The 19,777-nt window shown below is 37.3% G+C and overlaps 1 protein-coding gene across 1 annotated transcript in view; it reads left to right on the forward strand.

Moving 5' to 3' along the window:
- The window catches only part of LOC134748808 (RNA polymerase II elongation factor Ell), an 80,094-nt gene that overhangs the window by 24,303 nt on the left and 36,014 nt on the right, over window positions 1–19,777 (forward strand). The window contains exon 2 of the mRNA XM_063683610.1: window positions 1,264–1,311. Within this exon, the coding sequence (XP_063539680.1) occupies window positions 1,264–1,311 (48 nt within the window). The remainder of the gene's footprint in view (window positions 1–1,263; window positions 1,312–19,777) is intronic.

Consider the following 19,777-nt stretch of genomic DNA (forward strand, 5'->3'; position numbering starts at 1 on the left):
CGGTGCAGCGTGATGAAGTTGTCTCCATCCGAAGCCAGCCCTTTAGTGTCCTGGTACGACACGGCCCCTACATGCTCCTTTACTTGGCTCATATAACTTGTTCTTGGTTTTCCCCAACACACATTTTGTTTGTAGACACATTTTTGTAAATTTTGAAGGCTATTGAAATCGTTTGCATAACGCAACAACGTAAGTATACGATAGTTATGAATGTTATGATTCATCGTTTGACGAACGTCTGTACGCGCATGTAAGCGAATTACCGTAACGCAAATTAGTCGAGTTAAATATGAATATCATATTTTCCTTTCTACGTCACTGACTGCGGAGTTATAGGTACACCATCGGTCCATAATATATTTAAAAGAAATTCGTGAAAAACATTAAAAAATAAGTTTTTGGCAAAAATTTAATTTTTGGTACAAGCTTTTATCGCTGACTGTCTGCGTCTTTCCACAGGCACAGGCAACTAATACTCATCGAAACAATTCTAAAAACCCCCAACACAATTAGGTTTCGTTATTGTATCACAGTTCCTTTGGCCACCTGTCTACATCATCATTTTTTTTTTATACCACGTCGGTGGCAATCATGCATACGGCCCGCCTGATGGTAAGCAGTTACCGTAGCCTATGGACGCCTGCAACACCGGAGACATTACACGCGCGTTGCCGACCCTTTAAAAACCTGTACACTCCTTTTTTGAAGAACCCCATACTGTAGCCCCTTGGGAAAACCTCGGCAGGGAGCTCATTCCACAGCCGAAGCGGCAGCTCAGCTCGATGGTATCATAATATTGCATTGTCACCCGACTTACATGTGTATGCAAATTTTCAGCTTCATTGGAAGTCGGGAAGAGGGTCAAATACTTGCAAGATTTGACCCGTACAAACATAGTTACTTCCATAGGTACATTGCAAGTTAATAAAAAGCTTGTAATAACTGATACTTACATTGTGTTACATGACATCAACTAGGTATTATCTACTAGTAGTCATTAACAGATTAAGATTTTAATTTGTCTTTCCTATTTTCGATAATTAAAAACATTGGCGTGAACCCACAATATTGGTACGGGCTAGGACTATGTACATTAGATGTGATTAAGGGTGATATTGACTATCCTGAACTGTCGGGATCAGGAGAGACGAAAGACAGATAAATACGCTCCGTAATAGTTTAAGTAGTTGCTTTTTTATCTATAGTTGCCTTTTGATAATGATACTTTAATTTTATTTAATATATGTTGTTTTCCCGTTTCAGGATAAATTGGCAAAACCTACGATACAGTTCCTACCCGGAAATGAAGGGGTAAGTGTCTTTTTGTTTTAACCCTTAAATGCATGATTTTTTCTTTTTGCCTGAAATTAATATATGTCTTACATAATTGTTTACTGATTCTAGGAAAAATAAAAATAAAAATTAAAACATCGATTTTCACTGCTTAACCAGTATTAGAATTTACATAGGGTAAATAATAATTTATGTAAATTTATACAATTATTGGTAAAAGATATAAAAAATCTTACCACCATTAGAAATTTATACTATTTGTAATATACCTATAATAAAGATTTTAAATATAAATAATTACAAACCCCGAAAAAACCGCCTAAATTACATATTAAAAATCATTAAATTTTCCCAATTTTCCGCCATTTCGTGTTAAAAGAAATGTAATTTTTTTAAACTTAAATACTGCGCAAATTTCAATAAAACGAAGGAAAGTGTATTAATTTACGATCAAAATAATTATACAGGACCAAATAGAGTTTACCTAATTATGCATAAAATTATATGTTTTTTGTTGTGTACATACATACATCACTATGCATTTAAGGGATAAACTTTTTACTGTCAAAATTAATAAATGATAACAAGCCTCGTCGACCTTTCCAAATCATTGATCAGAAATCTTCAGACAATTACACCTAGGTACATTTCCAAATGATGTGGCAATCGGACCAGTTTTAGGAGATGCAAAAAATCCGGTGCAATTTGACTAAGAAACTCGGTGCATGCGAGCGTGGTGGAGGCAGCACAGGCCACCTCGCCACCGGGGCCTCGGAGCGCAGGCCTTGACTCGCCTCGAGCGTACCAGTTAACGTTTGCGGCACTCGATACGCTTGCGAAATTATATGATGACCCACTTAGCCGATTTCGTTTTGCTGCTTGCTTGTTGCTGCGGTCGGTAATCTATAAACTTTTATCCTAAACTAGGTTTGAACTTATCACACGTTTGTTCCTAAGCGAAGTTAACCTATTTAATAGGTAATCGTGTCTCAATCAACTGATTTCAATCCCGCCGCGTCGATTTGCATTGAACGCTGACCGTTTAATCAACTGTTAGCTTGGATTGCTTCCCGATGCCGACCATGTTTAGGTCGCAACGTGAGTCGCAAAAAGCGAGACTAACGCAATTTTGTTTACAAGTTGATTATCCCCGGCTGATCCCCGCGGCGGCGGCGCGCGACGCCCGGCGCCTTCGACCGGTTTACTTGTTGCCACTGTCCGACTCGCCCGCCGGTTTGACGTGATCTTTTCTCGTTGCTCGCCGTAAGCCCCCTGCTCATATGTAAACGACCCCAGGAACCTCATTTTACGTCTTCACACATCTCAACCTGCACACGTTGCATCATTCAAATGGTTACCTAATGGAAATCCTGATTCGATCCATCCGCATTTATGTTGCTTTATTTTATAAGTTGTTTTTATGATGTCGTGATTAACCTCTGGGTCGTCGTGCCGGTGTGCAGTTTTTTTACATAACGACATTGGATTGCAAAGTCAGACAATCGATTTAACTGCACTCAATCACGCAAATATACTAGCTTAACTGAACCTTGGCTCTGTGATTTTTATAAATAATCCCAGAAACTTTGGGGGATTAATGACTTCTGCGAATCATTACCACCGTCTCATTCTTCGAATATCTCGCTATCGGTGCTTTAGGTGTGAGACGCTCTGGCATGCATCCAAGTTGCACATTATAACCACAATTCAATGAGTCGTGAACCAGAATAGTAAATAAGATAGAGTGGACGGTATAAAAATAGCTACCGTTCCAGTCACCGTGGGTATGATGCTACTGCACCTCACAGGTACGGCCGTTGTCCTCCCCTTAGTCTTCTCTCATAGTCTATTAATTGTCTTGTGCGTGTGCGTACGCCAGGACACATTCTCAGTGCACGTTTTAATAAATGCATAAAATCTGGCGCGATGAACTCGCGTCCTTTCTTCCGATCACATGTACTCATTAACTGTAAATTAATGTTGGCGTTTTTGAAACGGGTGACGAACGAACGAAAGACAATGAACTTCACGTATTAGTTTCGCTGTCATAACTATTTGCATTTCTGCGGATTGTGTAAGTGTATTTATTGTTCTTAGTAGACGTCAGAACACTTTACTTTTAGCAAAACAGGTGTAATGAATATTTACGATTTATAACTTTACAGATAACGATAAATTACTGTTTAGCTAGTCCGATGTCAGGCTTTTGTAATTGTTTTAAACTGGCGTGTTATCACAAAATTGTGCTTTCCGTCATTAATATTTATGCTGAATTGGCAGTATAATCTGGCGAGCAGATATTTGACTAGTTACATATATATTTCACAAACTTCCGTAACACCGTCAGCAGCATTTTTATTTTCTTGGAACTTACATTGTTTTTGCATTAAAATTGTTTTTCTGTCGGCGCTATTATAATTAGATCTTTTATCAAAGATAGCGTAATGTTATCGCGAATGTTTCAAGTATTATCAAATGATTCACGTTTTATAGATGTACGTTGAACCCGTTCTGTATTACAAAACTGAATGTTCATCCATCACAATGTATAAGTTAGATGCGATTCGAGGCGGTCACCGTCGGGTCGATGTCCTGCCCGCGACTTTATAATACCTCTGAAGTTAGCTCAAACCCCAAAGGTTTAACTCGCTTCAGGGACAATAGGCACTTCTGTTCAATTAATTATTACCCTACACTTTACCGTAGGAATTATTTGTAATGGTTTCGCATAAATTACTTGTTGTTGAAGTTATATATACGCAATAGGCAGTTTAGACGCGTTTTATTGCCTTGCCCCGTGCTTTGAGAATAGGCCGAGTGGCACGCGGTGCATTTAAATTGAACCTTTCCTCGCCTGGAACTCAATAAAGGAGCCAAGCCAATAAATGTGAGAAAAGTGAAAAATCCATATGCATTTTCGGATAATCTCAGTAGCTCATAGGCCGGGGCGGTGTCTAAAATAAATATTGAAAACCTGATTCTCACAGATCCTGGTGTTTTTGGGTTTTTTCAACTCACTACCATAATTATTCAATCCTGATGACAAAAAAATGTCCCAAAAATTTGTATGATAAATAGTACATTCCACTACGTCACGCACACAAATTTTTCACACTAAAACGTGACGTAATGGAATAGACATGAAGTAGAATGAGCCCAAGAATGTCCAGATTTGAAAGGATCAGGTTTTTAATATTTATTTTAGAAAACGCCCAGGGCTAAATATCTAATTGTAATAAGAGGTTATGCATTTAAACTAAACTGTTTTATTCCAATTATATTACGAATCACAACGAACACTTCTTAACTTCAAGGAATTCCTGAAAATTGGGAACGTGCGTGAGTTTTCCACGAATAACTTTTTTATCGATTCGTTATTTGATTCGCGAAATACTTTAATTTTGTATAGAGATCGCTCGCTGTTTTCAAAGAGAATTGTTGTTTCTTTGTGGGTTTGATATTTGTCTTCGCCATACATAAACCGGGCAAGTCGTAAAACTCGATTATGGGCTACGTGATTCTACTAACTAGTCATAATGTCCCTTAATGTCCACAATTCATTAATATTCGTGTATTTCAAGTTTTACTTTTTGTGACTGAACAAAGGGAGGCTGACAAGATTTTATCAGATCACAATGACTGCCCATCGAGCTAACAATAGTGTTTATACTCGCAAGGACAAGCTATTCAGGAGCACGTCCACTTAGCAATGATCTTGAATACAGTCTATTGTTTAAGGCGCCTCAGCTTTGCTCTAAAACCCGTGTATTTGCGAATGGAAAACACATATACCTCCTAAGGCCCAAGGTCCTACCTATAGTACGCCTTTAGTTCAGTGAAATTTAAACCATATTCACTTGGAACAGAGTTGCATTTCTTTTGTTTTGTAAAATTATCAAACAAATAAAAATCAAATCTATTCCCTGCACTACAGGTTTAAATTTTAGTAGCAAATTCTGGGTTTTTCATTTGTATGGCTGGGCCTTAGGAGGATATTGTATAATTGATTGGATCTTACACCTGTTACACTTTTTACGGATTTCTTACCACCGAACCGGCCAATATTCCGTGTGCTAAAGGATATTATGATTTGAAGTTTAAATGGCTCTATGCAGATCTATCCCATATACTCGTAATGTCTATCACCTTATCAATCTGTTATTTACTAAGAGAAGCCAGTACAAAGTGGGCATATCGCCCACACTGTTAACTGTCCATCGGTAAACCTTATTACAAAAGGCATAAGGCCCACCGGTGGACAGTAAAGTTAAGAGTGTTGCTGTTTGTACGATCAATGTTTTTTATGGAACAGCTGCTTTTTCCGCGATTTCGGGGTTGGCCTCATAGAAAAAGTGGTTGTGTTTTTAGCGCAAGTAAATCTTATTACGTAGACTGTCGATGTAGAATTGTAGATCATGATAATTGCCCTGAATTTTAGAGTAGGTTTATCGATAATATTCCGTTATGTTACCGACATGTATACCTTAATAATTGTTTGGATGGCAAGGTGCTAATTAGAACATATCTTCCAACTTTACTGATCTGCCATAACAAGTAAAAGTTATTTATCCATTCAAGGCTGTGTTTCCTATCGATGTGATTTTGACTACAAATTTTTAATTTAGAGATTAGATCCGCGATTTGCTGACTCTTTCTTTTATACCTTATTCATAGGCAGATATGTACGTCAAGTTGCAAATCTATTTTTTTATACTACGTCGGTGGCAAACAAGCATACGGCCCGCCTGATGTTAAGCAGTCTCCGTAGCCTATGTACGCCTGCAACTCCAGAGGAGTTACATTGCGCGTTGCCGACCCTAACACTCCTCTCCCTCGAGCTCTGGCAACCTTACTCACCGGCAGGAACACAACACTATTAGTAGGGTCTAGTGTTATTTGGCTGCGGTTTTCTGTAAGGTGGAGGTACCTCCCCAGTTGGGCTCTGCTCTAGATCTGGAATGACATCCGCTGTCCTGTGCCCTACCACAGAAAGCGAGATGTCATTCACAGTGCCCATACCTCTCTTTTGGACGTAGTTTAAGGACATACCCGGGTCCGGATATTTAGTTCAGCGGTCCGTGCTATGACTAATAAAATAAACATACCCACATCCCTGAGATCGGATCAGCGGGTGCTAGCCGATTACAAACACGATCTCTGCTAACCGGAACAAAATAGTAAGAGAAGGTTACCTATAATCAGTTATCTCGTGCTGAGGCCGGTTGGTTGCTTACACTGGTTTGGCCATGGGGTCAATGTTGGATACATTCAATTGATGTCCGTGAAGGTTTTTGACATTTATAATTACATATATTAAACATACACAACTTTGGGAACAAATTAAATTATTTTATAAAAAAAAAAAATTATGGATTGCTGAAGACGCCGGTTCGAATCCGGCCTTCACCACTGGAGGGCTTCGTCACTTTTTCTTTACTATATGACATCTATTTCAGTTTACATACTTTATATTTAACATATTTAAAACGATTAAGTATATCAAAGCAACATGTATTCTTGATTACTAGCGTAATTGCATTCTCATTTTTTCTGCAACTTCATTTTGGTATCTCGACGCAGAGATATTCCTCAGAGAATGACCCAAATTTTAAGTTAGTCCAGCATAATTTAGCTGAGCAATTTAGCTTAGCCAGCCAGCTAGCCGCCCCTGCCTCAAAGCATTCTTTGAAAGTCTCAGCTACGACTGCATATAATTCCAAATGTTCTTCGAAAGCCTGAATGACAAGTATAGATAGAGGCATGTCGTCTCGATAGTTTGTTAAATGTTTGTTTATCTACTTATGAGCAGGGTGCCAGGAGCGCCGGCGGAACCGTGCCGATTTCCTCGTGGTAATTGGCGGAGTATGCGGACGGTGCTGTCGTCTTATTGGGGCTGCGCTACGTGAGCGCTCACTTTCACTTCACAAACGCAGCTCCGCTGGACAAAGCTTCCAGCCGCATACCGACACCGCAAGTGGACGCTCTTCGATATACCTTACATTGTATTATACGATATGTCAACATTGCGAATGATGCACCTGAGACGCGTTCGTTCTTTCGTTGGTGAAAAATAAAGGCGCGTAACGAGATGTGTAAACGCTCTTATGGATTTGAGGTCCTATTGGATATTTTAACAACAAAATTCCGTGAGACACACGGCCTGATTCGAACTTTATGATACGGCAAAAATTTAACACTTTAAAATCTCGGGCTTTGTACACACATGCATAATTCTTACGTGACCACAGCTCTCAACCTCTAGCTGAAACGTCGGAAAAAAGGTAAAATAATGAAATTTAATCGCGTTCAAAATTTTTGCTTAAAACAAAACATATCGACAGACATATTAAATATTAACACTTGTCGACCTTTTTTCGACTTGAAATACGTGAGTGACCCGTACGGTATTTAATACGTATTGGATATCTTAGGTAACACTTTATTGTACAAAAGACAGATTAAATTACAATAAAAACAAAATATATACAATGTACAAAGGCGAACTTATACCTACTAGGGATCTCTTCCAGTCAAACTTAGAGATATTCATTGTAATTATTCATAGTCTGGCCACCTTCAAACTTTTGGGTCCAATCTCAATACATAAAAACGCTGTCCAGATACGCTTCGGTATTTTTGACGTATAAAAGTAGATTTTATATGTCAGGTAATTTGTTTAATATTTCAGTCGAGGCTACAACCTCGGTACTTTCGGCCTCTAGGCTTTCTCGTAATTAGCCACATTGATGCAGCAAGGACCAAGAGAGATTTTTTTAAAGACTGCTTTATTTTTGAAATTGATTTGATAATTTCAGAGAGTTATCAAAATCTTTAACACGTACAAAGTACAAATGATAGAGTTATTGGCCGATACTTTAACAGATTTACGATCGAATTTAATGATTGTAATTAGTCATTAATGTAGCATACCGTCCTGAGTGCCAACATGCGTGATCCTTAATTGCACATCTTGCAAGGTCTAGACTAAAAGATTTTTCTATTTACATAAAATCATTGCAGTTTAAGATCCGTGTACCTTTTTAACACACTTAGTTTAGCAGGTGTGAAGAAAGATCAATTCCTTTTCCTTAGAACGCATCTTCGGTTAGCTGTTACGAAATCAACGTTAACATTACCCATTAGTACGTAATATGTAAGGATATACGTTAATATTCATACCATACTTGGCTATAAAACTCATGCTCTATATTCCATGTGGGTAAAAAACGTTAAATTTTATTGCTCTCTTCAATAGAGGTATTTTCCATTACACATAGGCCGCTGATCCCAAAGCCTTTGGTTTCCTCGTGCCGATGCTGTGCGGTTTAAGAAGCAAGCCATGCCGTGACGCCGATTTGAGCTTGGATGGGACGACCCAAGATATCTGACAGTTAATTTGTGCAATTGCGCTGATTTGTTGAACCTACTTCTTAATACCTGCGTCATAGAAGTTGCTATAGTTTAACTCAATAAATCCCCATGTCAAATGCTAAAGTACCTTTTCTGATGAAATGATTGTGCGTTAGTTTACTCTAAATAAATAAAAACCTGTTTAGTCTTAGATAAGTGATCTCGCTAAAAAACGTAAAATGTCCTTGAATTGAGACGTATTTTTTTTTTAATTATAGGCACACCCAGTCGCTCAATATTACCAATACGGATACAAGATGTACATAACTATTTCGTTTACTCGCTTTAACTTTGTGGCATAATTTTTTCGCAAAATCTTAGTCCGCCAGACGTACGTATTGTTAAATTGTATCATGCAGTTTCCTAAATAAAATTGATAGAGGCTATTTGGCCGAACGACCTTTGCGCAAGTTGCGTTCGACCATTAAGGACACGGGCGACGGTTACAACAGTACTGTGATTAAACTTGCTTCATTTGCTGATGTTGCTTATTATTCTAGGATTTGAATTTGCCAATAAAATTATTTGCCTTTCGTTTTTTGTACATCTATACAGCATTACCTAGAATCACTTATCTCAGCCAAGTGAAAGAGAATGCATCGTACGAGCAAATCAAAAGACTGGCTCAGGAAAGAAAGGATTGGCAATTACTCCACCGACAAGAGCTAAGCTCTTAAGTTGTGATTATGATGATGATACAGCATTGGTCTTAAGTAAAGAATACAATAGGTACCTCGGTAACTTAAACAAAAACACATTTAATATTCAAAGTTTCCAAAGTATCACAAAGCTAATTTGAGGGCAATAAAAATATAACATTTACAGTTAAAGTGACCAATAACAACTTTTTGTATACATACTCATTACTCAATAAAGATAAGAGAAACACCTATGTGATTTGGTCAGGAGGTTTTTACTACGGTATAGTTATTCACGTAAGTCCCGTTACATGTTGCATATTATCTAGTATGCGTTATACGGTATTAATGCTCTATTAAAAACCTATTAAACCTGTGTGTGAAAACACTGATGTTATATACTTTTGGCCAAGGTTGTTGGGTATTTTGAACGATTTTACATAGTGATTAGTCCCAAAAATGGCGGTTGTCTCCGCTAGAAGAAAGCCTTCCCTTATCTTTGACTGATTGTTTGACATTGTCCACGGCGTGTGGCCAAGCTGGTATCCCACGCCTAACATTTGCCTCACAAGTTTTGTCAGTCGCAGTCGGTGTAATGATGTTTTTCCATTAAAGAAGGGAAAGCTGTCGTGTGCCCGCGTCCATCAAACATAGTTAATACCGCTTTCGTTCGATACCCGCTGACGAGGAAGTGCGTTTCAACGCTAATACCTATTATGACTCGTTAGTGCTGATTCTAACAAACACAGGTTATTATATTACTAATTAATAACTACTTTGTCGCCATCTTTTTTTTATCAGGCGCAGTCCTAAAATTTAAAATGCAATGTTATAGATAAGAATTCTTACATTGTAAACAGATTTAAAAACCGGTTAGAATTTTATTTCAATGTCTATGTAAATAATGTCAAATTAGTACAAATCGTGAGCCAGTTCTCATAAATTGACATTGGATATACCTTCATGTTCCTCAATGTTTTTATAGATAGAGCTCGACTTGCCCTACTGGCCTCCTATACACATTGCATACATATAGTTGGTCAAGCAAATCTTGTCAGTAAATAGGAACAAAAAAAACTATACTCATCCTTTTCTTTTGGGTGCTAGTACTAGTGTAAGACAAAGATAGTATGATTCTCTGAGTCTATGTTTGAAATGAGACAGTCCCTTGACAAACTACACGTAATAGTAATAGGTAATACACTACACGGCCTTGCCAAACTTGCTCGAATAAAACCAAAGATGCCGTCTATTGTTTTCCTATAAACTTATTATTCTTAACCACACAGCTAGAATGGGTTTGCAGTATACAGGAATATAAGAATCTACTATGGATTGTATTACCAAGGAGGAAAGGGAAATATTTCGTCGAGGGAGGCAGGTTGAATCCAGGGCAAAGCGAAAGATTCTAGAATGGATTTTCTTGAGTGAGGTAAATAATCTGAAACCTTGCTATATATCTAATGTGCCCTAATCTGCCTTAAAACTAGCAGTAGAATAAAGTCTTTTGTTGCACTTTCGTCAGTCAATAGTGACTACATTTCCACCTTAGTCGCAATGGCCCTGACTGACCTTATTAATGAAGTGAGATATCGATGACCTACCAAATCTACAATTAAACATAATAACTTGTCAATGCGACGCCGGATTTGCATTATTATCACAACATTAAATAATAAATAAATATTATAGGGTCATTCATACACAAATTGACTAAGTAACCACGGTAAGCTCAAGAAGGCTTGTGATATGGGTACTCAGCCAACGATATATATAATACAAATACTTAAATACATAAGAAACATCCATGATTCAATGAATAATAGGTTGATCAAATTACGGGTCGCAAGAGTCGAGGTAACCGGAGATAATACCTTCTTTAACACAATAGTAACGCGAATATTTTCCCTATTGTTAGCCCCCCGCCCTGCCCTTACAGGCAGTATCTAAAAATAAGAGATCTTTGTGAACTCTAATGAAATCTGAAATGTTGAACAACATCCAGTCAAACAGAGTAAACCAGCAGTTTATCGACAGCTGATTTGCGTTATTAGCGAGATACATAATTACCCACATAAACCTCTGACTGACTGAATGATGTTTACTTACGTTGACAGTAAAGGCGCTCTCGCACTACGAGAAAGAGGTAACCATAGACAGGTCAATAATAAAGACGGTACATAACACTGTACAAAGTTGTTGTTTGTGCATGTCAGCGAGATCGAAGGGGGCATTCCACGAAAAGGTCTACTTTGTCGGGGACGTGACGCGTATGGAAGCTAATAACCTGCAGAAATTATACCGTTGAATTTAAAGCTAACTATTAAACGTTATCATGCCAAATATCGATATCCTTACGTACCCGATACCTTTCTGGAGTGCCCCGAAGTATTAAAGTCCTATGTATTTCTAATGGTCATTTCATCTGCACTTTTATTAGTTGTCGGTTAGACTCGTTAGTCCGTAAGATATGGCAAGGCAACGGGTATCTGCGTGACGGCGTGAATTTGCTTTAAAAGCGAAGATTAGAGCGAATAGAAACGGGGAAAAGACGAATAATGAGAAGCACGATGGTTATAAAGAATATTAGTCTTGATTTTTTACTAGTCTGCGATTACCGACACTTGCTTATTATCTGTACGGCCTGGAAAGTAAGAGCTCCTCCCTAAAGAGGCAATTGATTTTCTAATATAGCGCTCACAAAAGAAGCGTTCATTATAATCATTAAATCATCATTAATGAGCTTTCTTCAATCAACCGGTAGTTTTTTATATACGTATTATCAGGTGCATAGTATACTGTGTTTTTGAGACATTTTTCTGCCAACAAAAATTAAATTACTAATTAAAAACTAAACTTAATTACAAAGCTAAATGTATCTAAACTTAAATATAAATATAAACTGAATATGTATAAAATAACTACCTATTGAAACCCGTCCCGGGCTGCCTCCGACGCAAAGGTGCCCATGATAATTACATACACAAAAAGTAAAGTGAGAATTTCTATTAGGGACAAGTTCTATCTATCACTTGGTTGTCTTAAAATAATCAAAATATTGATGTTGATATAAACATCTGATAACTTATCATTGTTCATATCATGCGTCTTCAACATTAACAAAAATATATTGTTTATGCAAAATATCGTCGAGATGATACCAAAGGTCGCCGAAAACGATACAAAGTAATATTTACAGATATATTTCTTTTTCGCTCCCGAGCATGTCATTTTGTTCACCTTTGGTAACGTCTTCTATGAGTATTTTAGTACCTACGTACTCGCGAGTCGAACTACTTTTAACATTGTCTGGAAAAATTACTGCCTTGGGTGAGATCTGAACTCACGGCCTCTGGATCGATACTCCAGCGATTTGCCAACTGAGCCACCAAGACCTCATCCATAGCCAGCGAATCTTTCCACCATATGGGTCTGGAGGACCCAAATAGCGACATCCACCGTAAGAGCGTTACACTTCTTAAATGGCTACCGGAGTTTCAAATCTTAAATAGGGCATTTTCTATGAAAAGGGACCTTATTGTCGATGGCGCTTACGCCGCACAGCGCCGCGCGGCATTGTATTTATATCGGAGCATCGTTAATAATGGCGTAAGCGCCATCAACAATAAGGTCCCTTTTTATAGAAAATACCACAAATAGCATCGTTCGCAGGCGTTTCTGCTTGTTAAAAATAGTTATTTGTTATACAAGGGTGCAAAGTTGTATTTTACCCGCGAGTGTAGAATTGAAACACGAGCAAGCGAAAGGATTCTATAGGTGAACCACGAGCGAAGCGAGTGGTTCTAAAATAGAATCCTGAGCGTAGCGAGTGTTTCAACACACGAGAAGTAAAATAAATTTGCGCCCGTGTGTAACACAAAACTTTTCACCTCACTATAGCAAGGAAAGTGCAACATCCACAGGCGTTAGGTCATCTTCATCACTGGAATCACTCATTTCTTTATGATATTATAACAGAAAACTCTGGAAGGTGTGTATTTTTACGCGAGTCGGTGAGAAAAGGTTTTAAGTAAAAAAATTGTTGACAATGTTGACATTTCTGATGTATGAAATGTCAACGATGCGTTTTGAAATTGCATCGACTCAACTTGTGCGTTCAGAATTATATTTAACATCATTATAAAAAAACAAACGTTTCTTATGGAATTTTAAGGTTTATGACTTAAAATCATTAAATAAAGCTAAATTTGGTATTTAGTATTAGATTCTCAAACCATTTATTTAATGATAATTAATATCGAACGAACCATTATCATGAGCGTTTTACGTTTTGTTATCTGTCAAGCTACTTAAACACGCTCCATCCAAGGTCAAATTACTTTCCCCACTAGTGGATAAAACGCGTTTTTCCCCGCTTGTATTGAAGGATAAACGACAACTTTCCGAGCTAGTGAGGGGAAAAATAATTTGATACAACTAATTTTGCCGGTGAAGTCGTTCGTTAGGAAATTGTTTATTATTCCCTTTATTAGACGATTTAGACGGTTTTCGAGTAAAAATTATCATTATTAATGTAATTGTCTTTATTTGGGTCTCAGTCAAGTTTCCGAAAAATTCAACTTCATAATCTACCTAGGCTTAAATTCCTGAAACTAACTGGACTGACTACTCATCTACTGCGGTTGGCTTGTTCTTAAAAGTTATAAGTTGACTGACCTGTGATCTAGATTCTAGGATGTAGACTATTTCTGTGTATAATTTCATTAAATCTAGTAGGCCTATTTTCGCGTGAAAAAGTAACAAAAGCCCATAGATTCATTTTACCAACTTATGCCAGCAATTTAATTATAAAAAACTAGCTGACGATTCCAACAGAGTACGATGACTTGCGTGACCTTCTGACCGTAGCCACCGTAGGCCGAAGGGACTCCCAGATACTTGCGTTATGTATTTTGTAGCGAGTACATTGTATATTGTATTGTACAATGACGCACGCTAATCGTTGCGCATTTGTTAATTTATTCATCTCCTACCTAATACACTAAAAGTCAGCACTGGAAAAACATCTCTCCCCAACAACCTTTTGGGGAGCGGAGTCAACTTAAAATTCAATTTGAATAAAATGAAATCAATTTATTGGCAATCTCGTTATCATCGTATTCGAGGCAGAATTCTCTCCAACGGAAGTAAGCCAAGTTTTTTCTACTGACAAAAAGCTAACATTACGTAACAACCTATTGGTGTCGTATCATTCTCATTTTAAAGGCATGTCCGTCAAAGCTGCCCGGTAAAAAATATACTCGAATCGGTCATGGATTAGCTTTCTCTTGAATAACCCATGGGCGCCTCATTATTTAATGGTTTTATTTTGTATTTTTTTTATTAGATTGTTACTTGTTACCCATCGAATGAAAAACATTTAGGTCAAGAATGGATAATTATACGAGTAGACTATTGTGAAGTTAATGTCGTGCATATTGATTGTACATAGTTCAATCCGCAACACATTTAACTTTCCTTTAGTAGACCTTATATCATTGTATTAAGGGTACGAATAGGAAATTTCATGTCTCAACGATGGTACTGATGAATAGAGTAAACAAACTAGTTATTTTTCTATTACGTATATTTCTACCTATTCATAAGAGTTTAGTGCGAGTCCGACTCGCACTTGGCCGGTTTTTTTTAAAATACTTGTGATAAAACTAAGAGGCCGGTATTTGGCATTATAAAGTTTGATAACTTGCTTTAAATTCAAGAGTTGATAGCTGTTGGTCCAACATGCGGTTTGTCCAAGTCGCGGTATACAATACAAATTTCTGTAGGTTATTAAGGTAGCTTCCATACGCGTCACATCCCCGACAAAGTAGACCTTTTTGTGGAATGCCCCATTTACTTAGTTTTATCCTCCTCCTTGCGTCGTATTTTTCAATATTGAGGCTCGTGACCTCACTTTTGTATCGCTTTTTCTCTTACGATCTTCCTCCATCTGTTTCTGTCTTTCGCGGTGTGGAGAGCCATGTGAACTGTGGAGTCAAGAGCGGTGCGGATTTAGTCAGACCAACGTATTGGACTGCGTCCACGTCCAGGCCTTTTATTTCCCATCCACTTTGCCGGTCACAAAAAGCTTTTCGACTTAGTTCTATATCCGATTCTAATTGCAAGTTTGAGCTTTTCCAACACATAGCTGTATAATCTACATCAAAGCTACTCGTACGTGAATCTTAGTGCACTATTTACATTATAGTAAGGCCAAAAACATATATTTGGGTCGACCGTACAGAAGAAGAAAGAAACTTAGTGCATAAACAGCCTGGCTTACATTACGAAAGCTCGCAATGGAGCCTATAAATTGTATCTGACGGCTTACGTAATGCAGGTAAAAGTTACCGCTGGCTTGTGCCACTCCAAACTTCAGTTAGCCGGGCTTTCTGGGTACGCTTAGCTGACATGCAAAAATCTGCGAACTTGACATTTAGAGCTATTTAGTGCCACGGTGACTACGATTTTTTAACATGACCCAGAAATGTTTAAAACTACAAGGCATAGCACGCATTATTAGATAGCGATTGTATATTTGACTCCAAATTCCTGTGCCTGGGTATTAATAAATTTACAACTTTAATAACTGAATAAACCGATAAAACAATTCTCTTGGTAACACTAAGAATGTGTTGCAATACCTACTTCTAAATACCTTCATTATCGTTTATGTTATGCTTTAACTAAATGAAGTAATAAATCTGAAATATCAATGCAAAGAAAACATTCGCATTTACTTAGGTAACTCAATGAGATTGTTACTGGCACGGCCTTCACCCCGAAACCTATTTATACAGTATAATAAAAAGAGAAGTCTACCGAATAAGTATGACTAATCCTAGCAGGCGAGGGCGAGAAGGTTTGAATGACGTTCTATGTGGACTATTATAGTGATCGACTGATCGTTTTATGGGTTCGATATTTGAACGGTACTTAAAAGTTTAAAACCATCATCTTATCTTCGTTCTTGTTTGCCAACTACGCGGTTTGACTCGTTGTTTTACGGGAAAAGTGGTTAAAAAATATGAAAAGAATGTAAAACCAGTGTGACCTAATTTCGTGGCACGGTAAAAATACTAAACGCCCCCACAAATCCCAAACTTGGAATGAAACAACAAGAAACCGGTCCCGTTAACCACTTTATTGTTTTCGTCCTGATATCACAAGCAGGCTTTTATGTCCAGTATTGTAATCTCAGATTATATAATATTCATTTATTTTAAAAGTTACATAGTCTTAACTTAATACGCAAACATCAGGAAAATACCCCAAATAATCAGTGATCTATTTTTTATAATAATTGTGGTGGTCGATGTAAGGAATGTGACGAATGACATTTCCATTTAAAGTTCTTCAATAAATGTCAGTATTAAAATTCATCGACACACCGTTCTTGTGGTTTTATTGGTTAAGGATTTAGTGTTATCGACACGACACCTTAAACCCAGTGTCATGCAATGCATGGTACTCACAAGGAAGGATACTTTCCAAAGTTCGAATTCCAACAGAGTGTAACGTAAAATTCTCTGATCGCAGTAAAGAAGTGTGTAATGTGAGTGTTCATGTCACTTCATTAAAACACTTGAACCCTTTAACGGACATAAGGGCAAATTGTGCAAAATTGAACTAAAAGAATTGTCATAAGTAACCTACAAAAAGTAGTGAAATCCCACCAATAATATTTCATGTAAAATGTTGCAAAGGCGACCATATTGCTCGCACTATCAAAAAGTTAATCTCATGTAGAGCCAAGCTTCTAACTCTACACGCCCTAACTTTACAATCCCCAACTTCACTAACTCTACACCTTAGTCAAAGTATGTGGCTTGGCCGTCACGCTACGTCACATGGGAGCCAGGGTGAAAAAAATATTCACTGATCAATGTTACTTTTCTGTTATACAATATTTTTGTAAATTTAAAAGTGGAAAAATTACTGCCTTGGGTGAGACTTGAACTCACGGCTCTGGTGATTCTAAGCTTAATAGCATCATTCGCAGACGTTTCTGCTTGTTAAAAATTAATATTTTTGTAGTAACGAAACTGCCAAGCCTACAGCTAAGCATACATTTGTATGTATTTTGACTAAGGTGTAAAGTTTGTGAAGTTAGGGCTTGTAGAATTAGGGCGTGTAGAGTTAGAAGCTTGGCTCTACCTGAAATCTAATAACTTTTGGATAGTGCGAGCAATAGGATCGACTTGGCAACATTTTACATGAAATGTTATTGGTGGGATATACTTAACGTGTATACTCTTTTCAAGTTACGTGGCAAAGCAAGGCAACCCTTTTTTTGCTGTATTAATTTATTGAACTAATGGATCCTGTCGGTACATTTGAATTTATATGAGATCAAAAGGAAAACATCTGTAGGCAATAAAAACTGAATCAATTAAGAAACAAAAGAAGGAAGTCATAGGAAGAACCAATCGAATATACAAATTTACGGTTATGTTACTTCAGCAACTTACATTGCCGAAAAGATCCAAAATCTTATTTAATTAAAGTAAATTTGTGATTTGTTTTGATTGATTAGCAATCAATTTGTAGTCATCATAAAAAGTTGATCTGCAATTAATAAAAATCAGAATCATCAATCTATATATAAATGCACGTGTCCTGACTGATTATTGACTGACTCAATAAAAAAAGTTATTTCAACGTTGTTAAAAATTATTAAAAAGGGGATTTAAGTTTATATGTGGTACAAGTTTTCTTTTAAACTGGAAACTTGAAACTTGGTAAAAAGGGCATTATATTAAAATAGACGAAAACTGATTTCACCGTTTTTGAAAAGTTTGTATTAATAAAGTTTGCATTCGGAGCAAACATTTTTTTTAAATAGTGGACTTGAAAATCTTGTAAGAGGGTTGAGAGGGATTATATCGCGAACAATTTTTTTCACTTATATCGGGGCTTGAAACTTTGTAGGTTTTGAAAGACAAATTTCATGCGTTGTATAATTATTTACGATTAACCGTCCCTACTAATATTTTTTGCTGCATAATATTCTATGCTCATATAAAATATATAACCACCAGCATACAAATCCACGCGTACGAAGACGGGGGCAACAGCTAGTAATTATTATAAGAATATATTGCTGTCCGATTAAATGATACCTCCAATTAAATTCAGATATTGCCATTGGCCTTTCTGATATTGACATAAGATTTTTATTACCACCGAATGTTTTACATGAGCGCATTGCGCTTTGCACTTCCGTATGACAATAATGTTATCGACAAATATGGTTTATAATACCATTCGGGGAGGAGAAATTTAATTTTAATTTGATTATAATGATTGAAGTAACCGAGAACACGCTTGTGATGGGCAGCTTGTCGCTCTCAACGCGAACAGCTTTTGCAACTTATTTTAATGAGCTCACCCTTGTTTTTTATATTATATTTCGTATGTCAATGTTGGAAAACGTTAGATCTTTTCAATCAATCGGGTTCGACAACTGATCAAATCCGACAAATCACGGATATGGTTAAGTCACTCTAGACAGACTGACATACGTTAAAATGAGTCAAACGTAGTTAATTGGGTTGTCAGTCCGACAAACATCGAAAAAAAATCTCTATTTTTTGACAGTCGGGTAAAAAGATAATTTCTTTGGGAAATATCCGCTTGGAAACAATAGGGGCGCACCTCGACATGCCTATCTCGACGATGGCATATTGAATCCAGCCGCCGCGCGCAGTTTCGCAGTCAATTTGTCTGCTTTATTGTTTGTGTTCCACGCCGCCGTTGTTTGCCTTCGCCCGTCGAACATTCTGTCTGCCAATATCATTCAAAACAGAAGATATGTGTTCGCTTTTGCACCTTACCCCATTGTAATAAGATACATGCCACCTTTGACGTCGACCGTACATTTATTTATTAACTCACGACGACTGTGATATCCTCGTTTATAAACGGTGGAAAACTGTTGCAATAGTTTTTAAATGTCTATTCAACACGTTTTGATGAGGCCACCACATTGCACAAATTCTACTTAGAACCTGGACATAAAAGTGTAAATAAACCAAACAGTTCGTTACGTTATCAAATTTCCTTTGTTAAGCGTGTCTTCTAGTCTAGATATTTGATACATTATTATTGAGGTATGTCAGCATTATGATGTTTCCTGTAAACTTGTTTCATATTACAAATGGTGCTGCCTAGTGCCTTCATTATATTGAAATGCTCTTAAATGGTCCCGACTTCCCTGAGACGATCAATGGCGCTTGTTAAGTACGTAAGATTGACAATCGCGATTAACCGTTTACGACCCCGATTGAAGAAATTATCAAGCGCAGTTACGTGATTAGACAAAACTTGATTGAAGCCACCAAATGATCATTATTTCGCTATGTTATTGAGACTATTGACGATTTTGCACGCTTGAACAACTCGAAAACATTGACGCATCAAATAAAATTACATTA

The sequence above is a fragment of the Cydia strobilella genome, chromosome 17 (assembly GCF_947568885.1).
Source record: "Cydia strobilella chromosome 17, ilCydStro3.1, whole genome shotgun sequence".
NCBI lineage: Eukaryota > Metazoa > Arthropoda > Insecta > Lepidoptera > Tortricidae > Cydia > Cydia strobilella.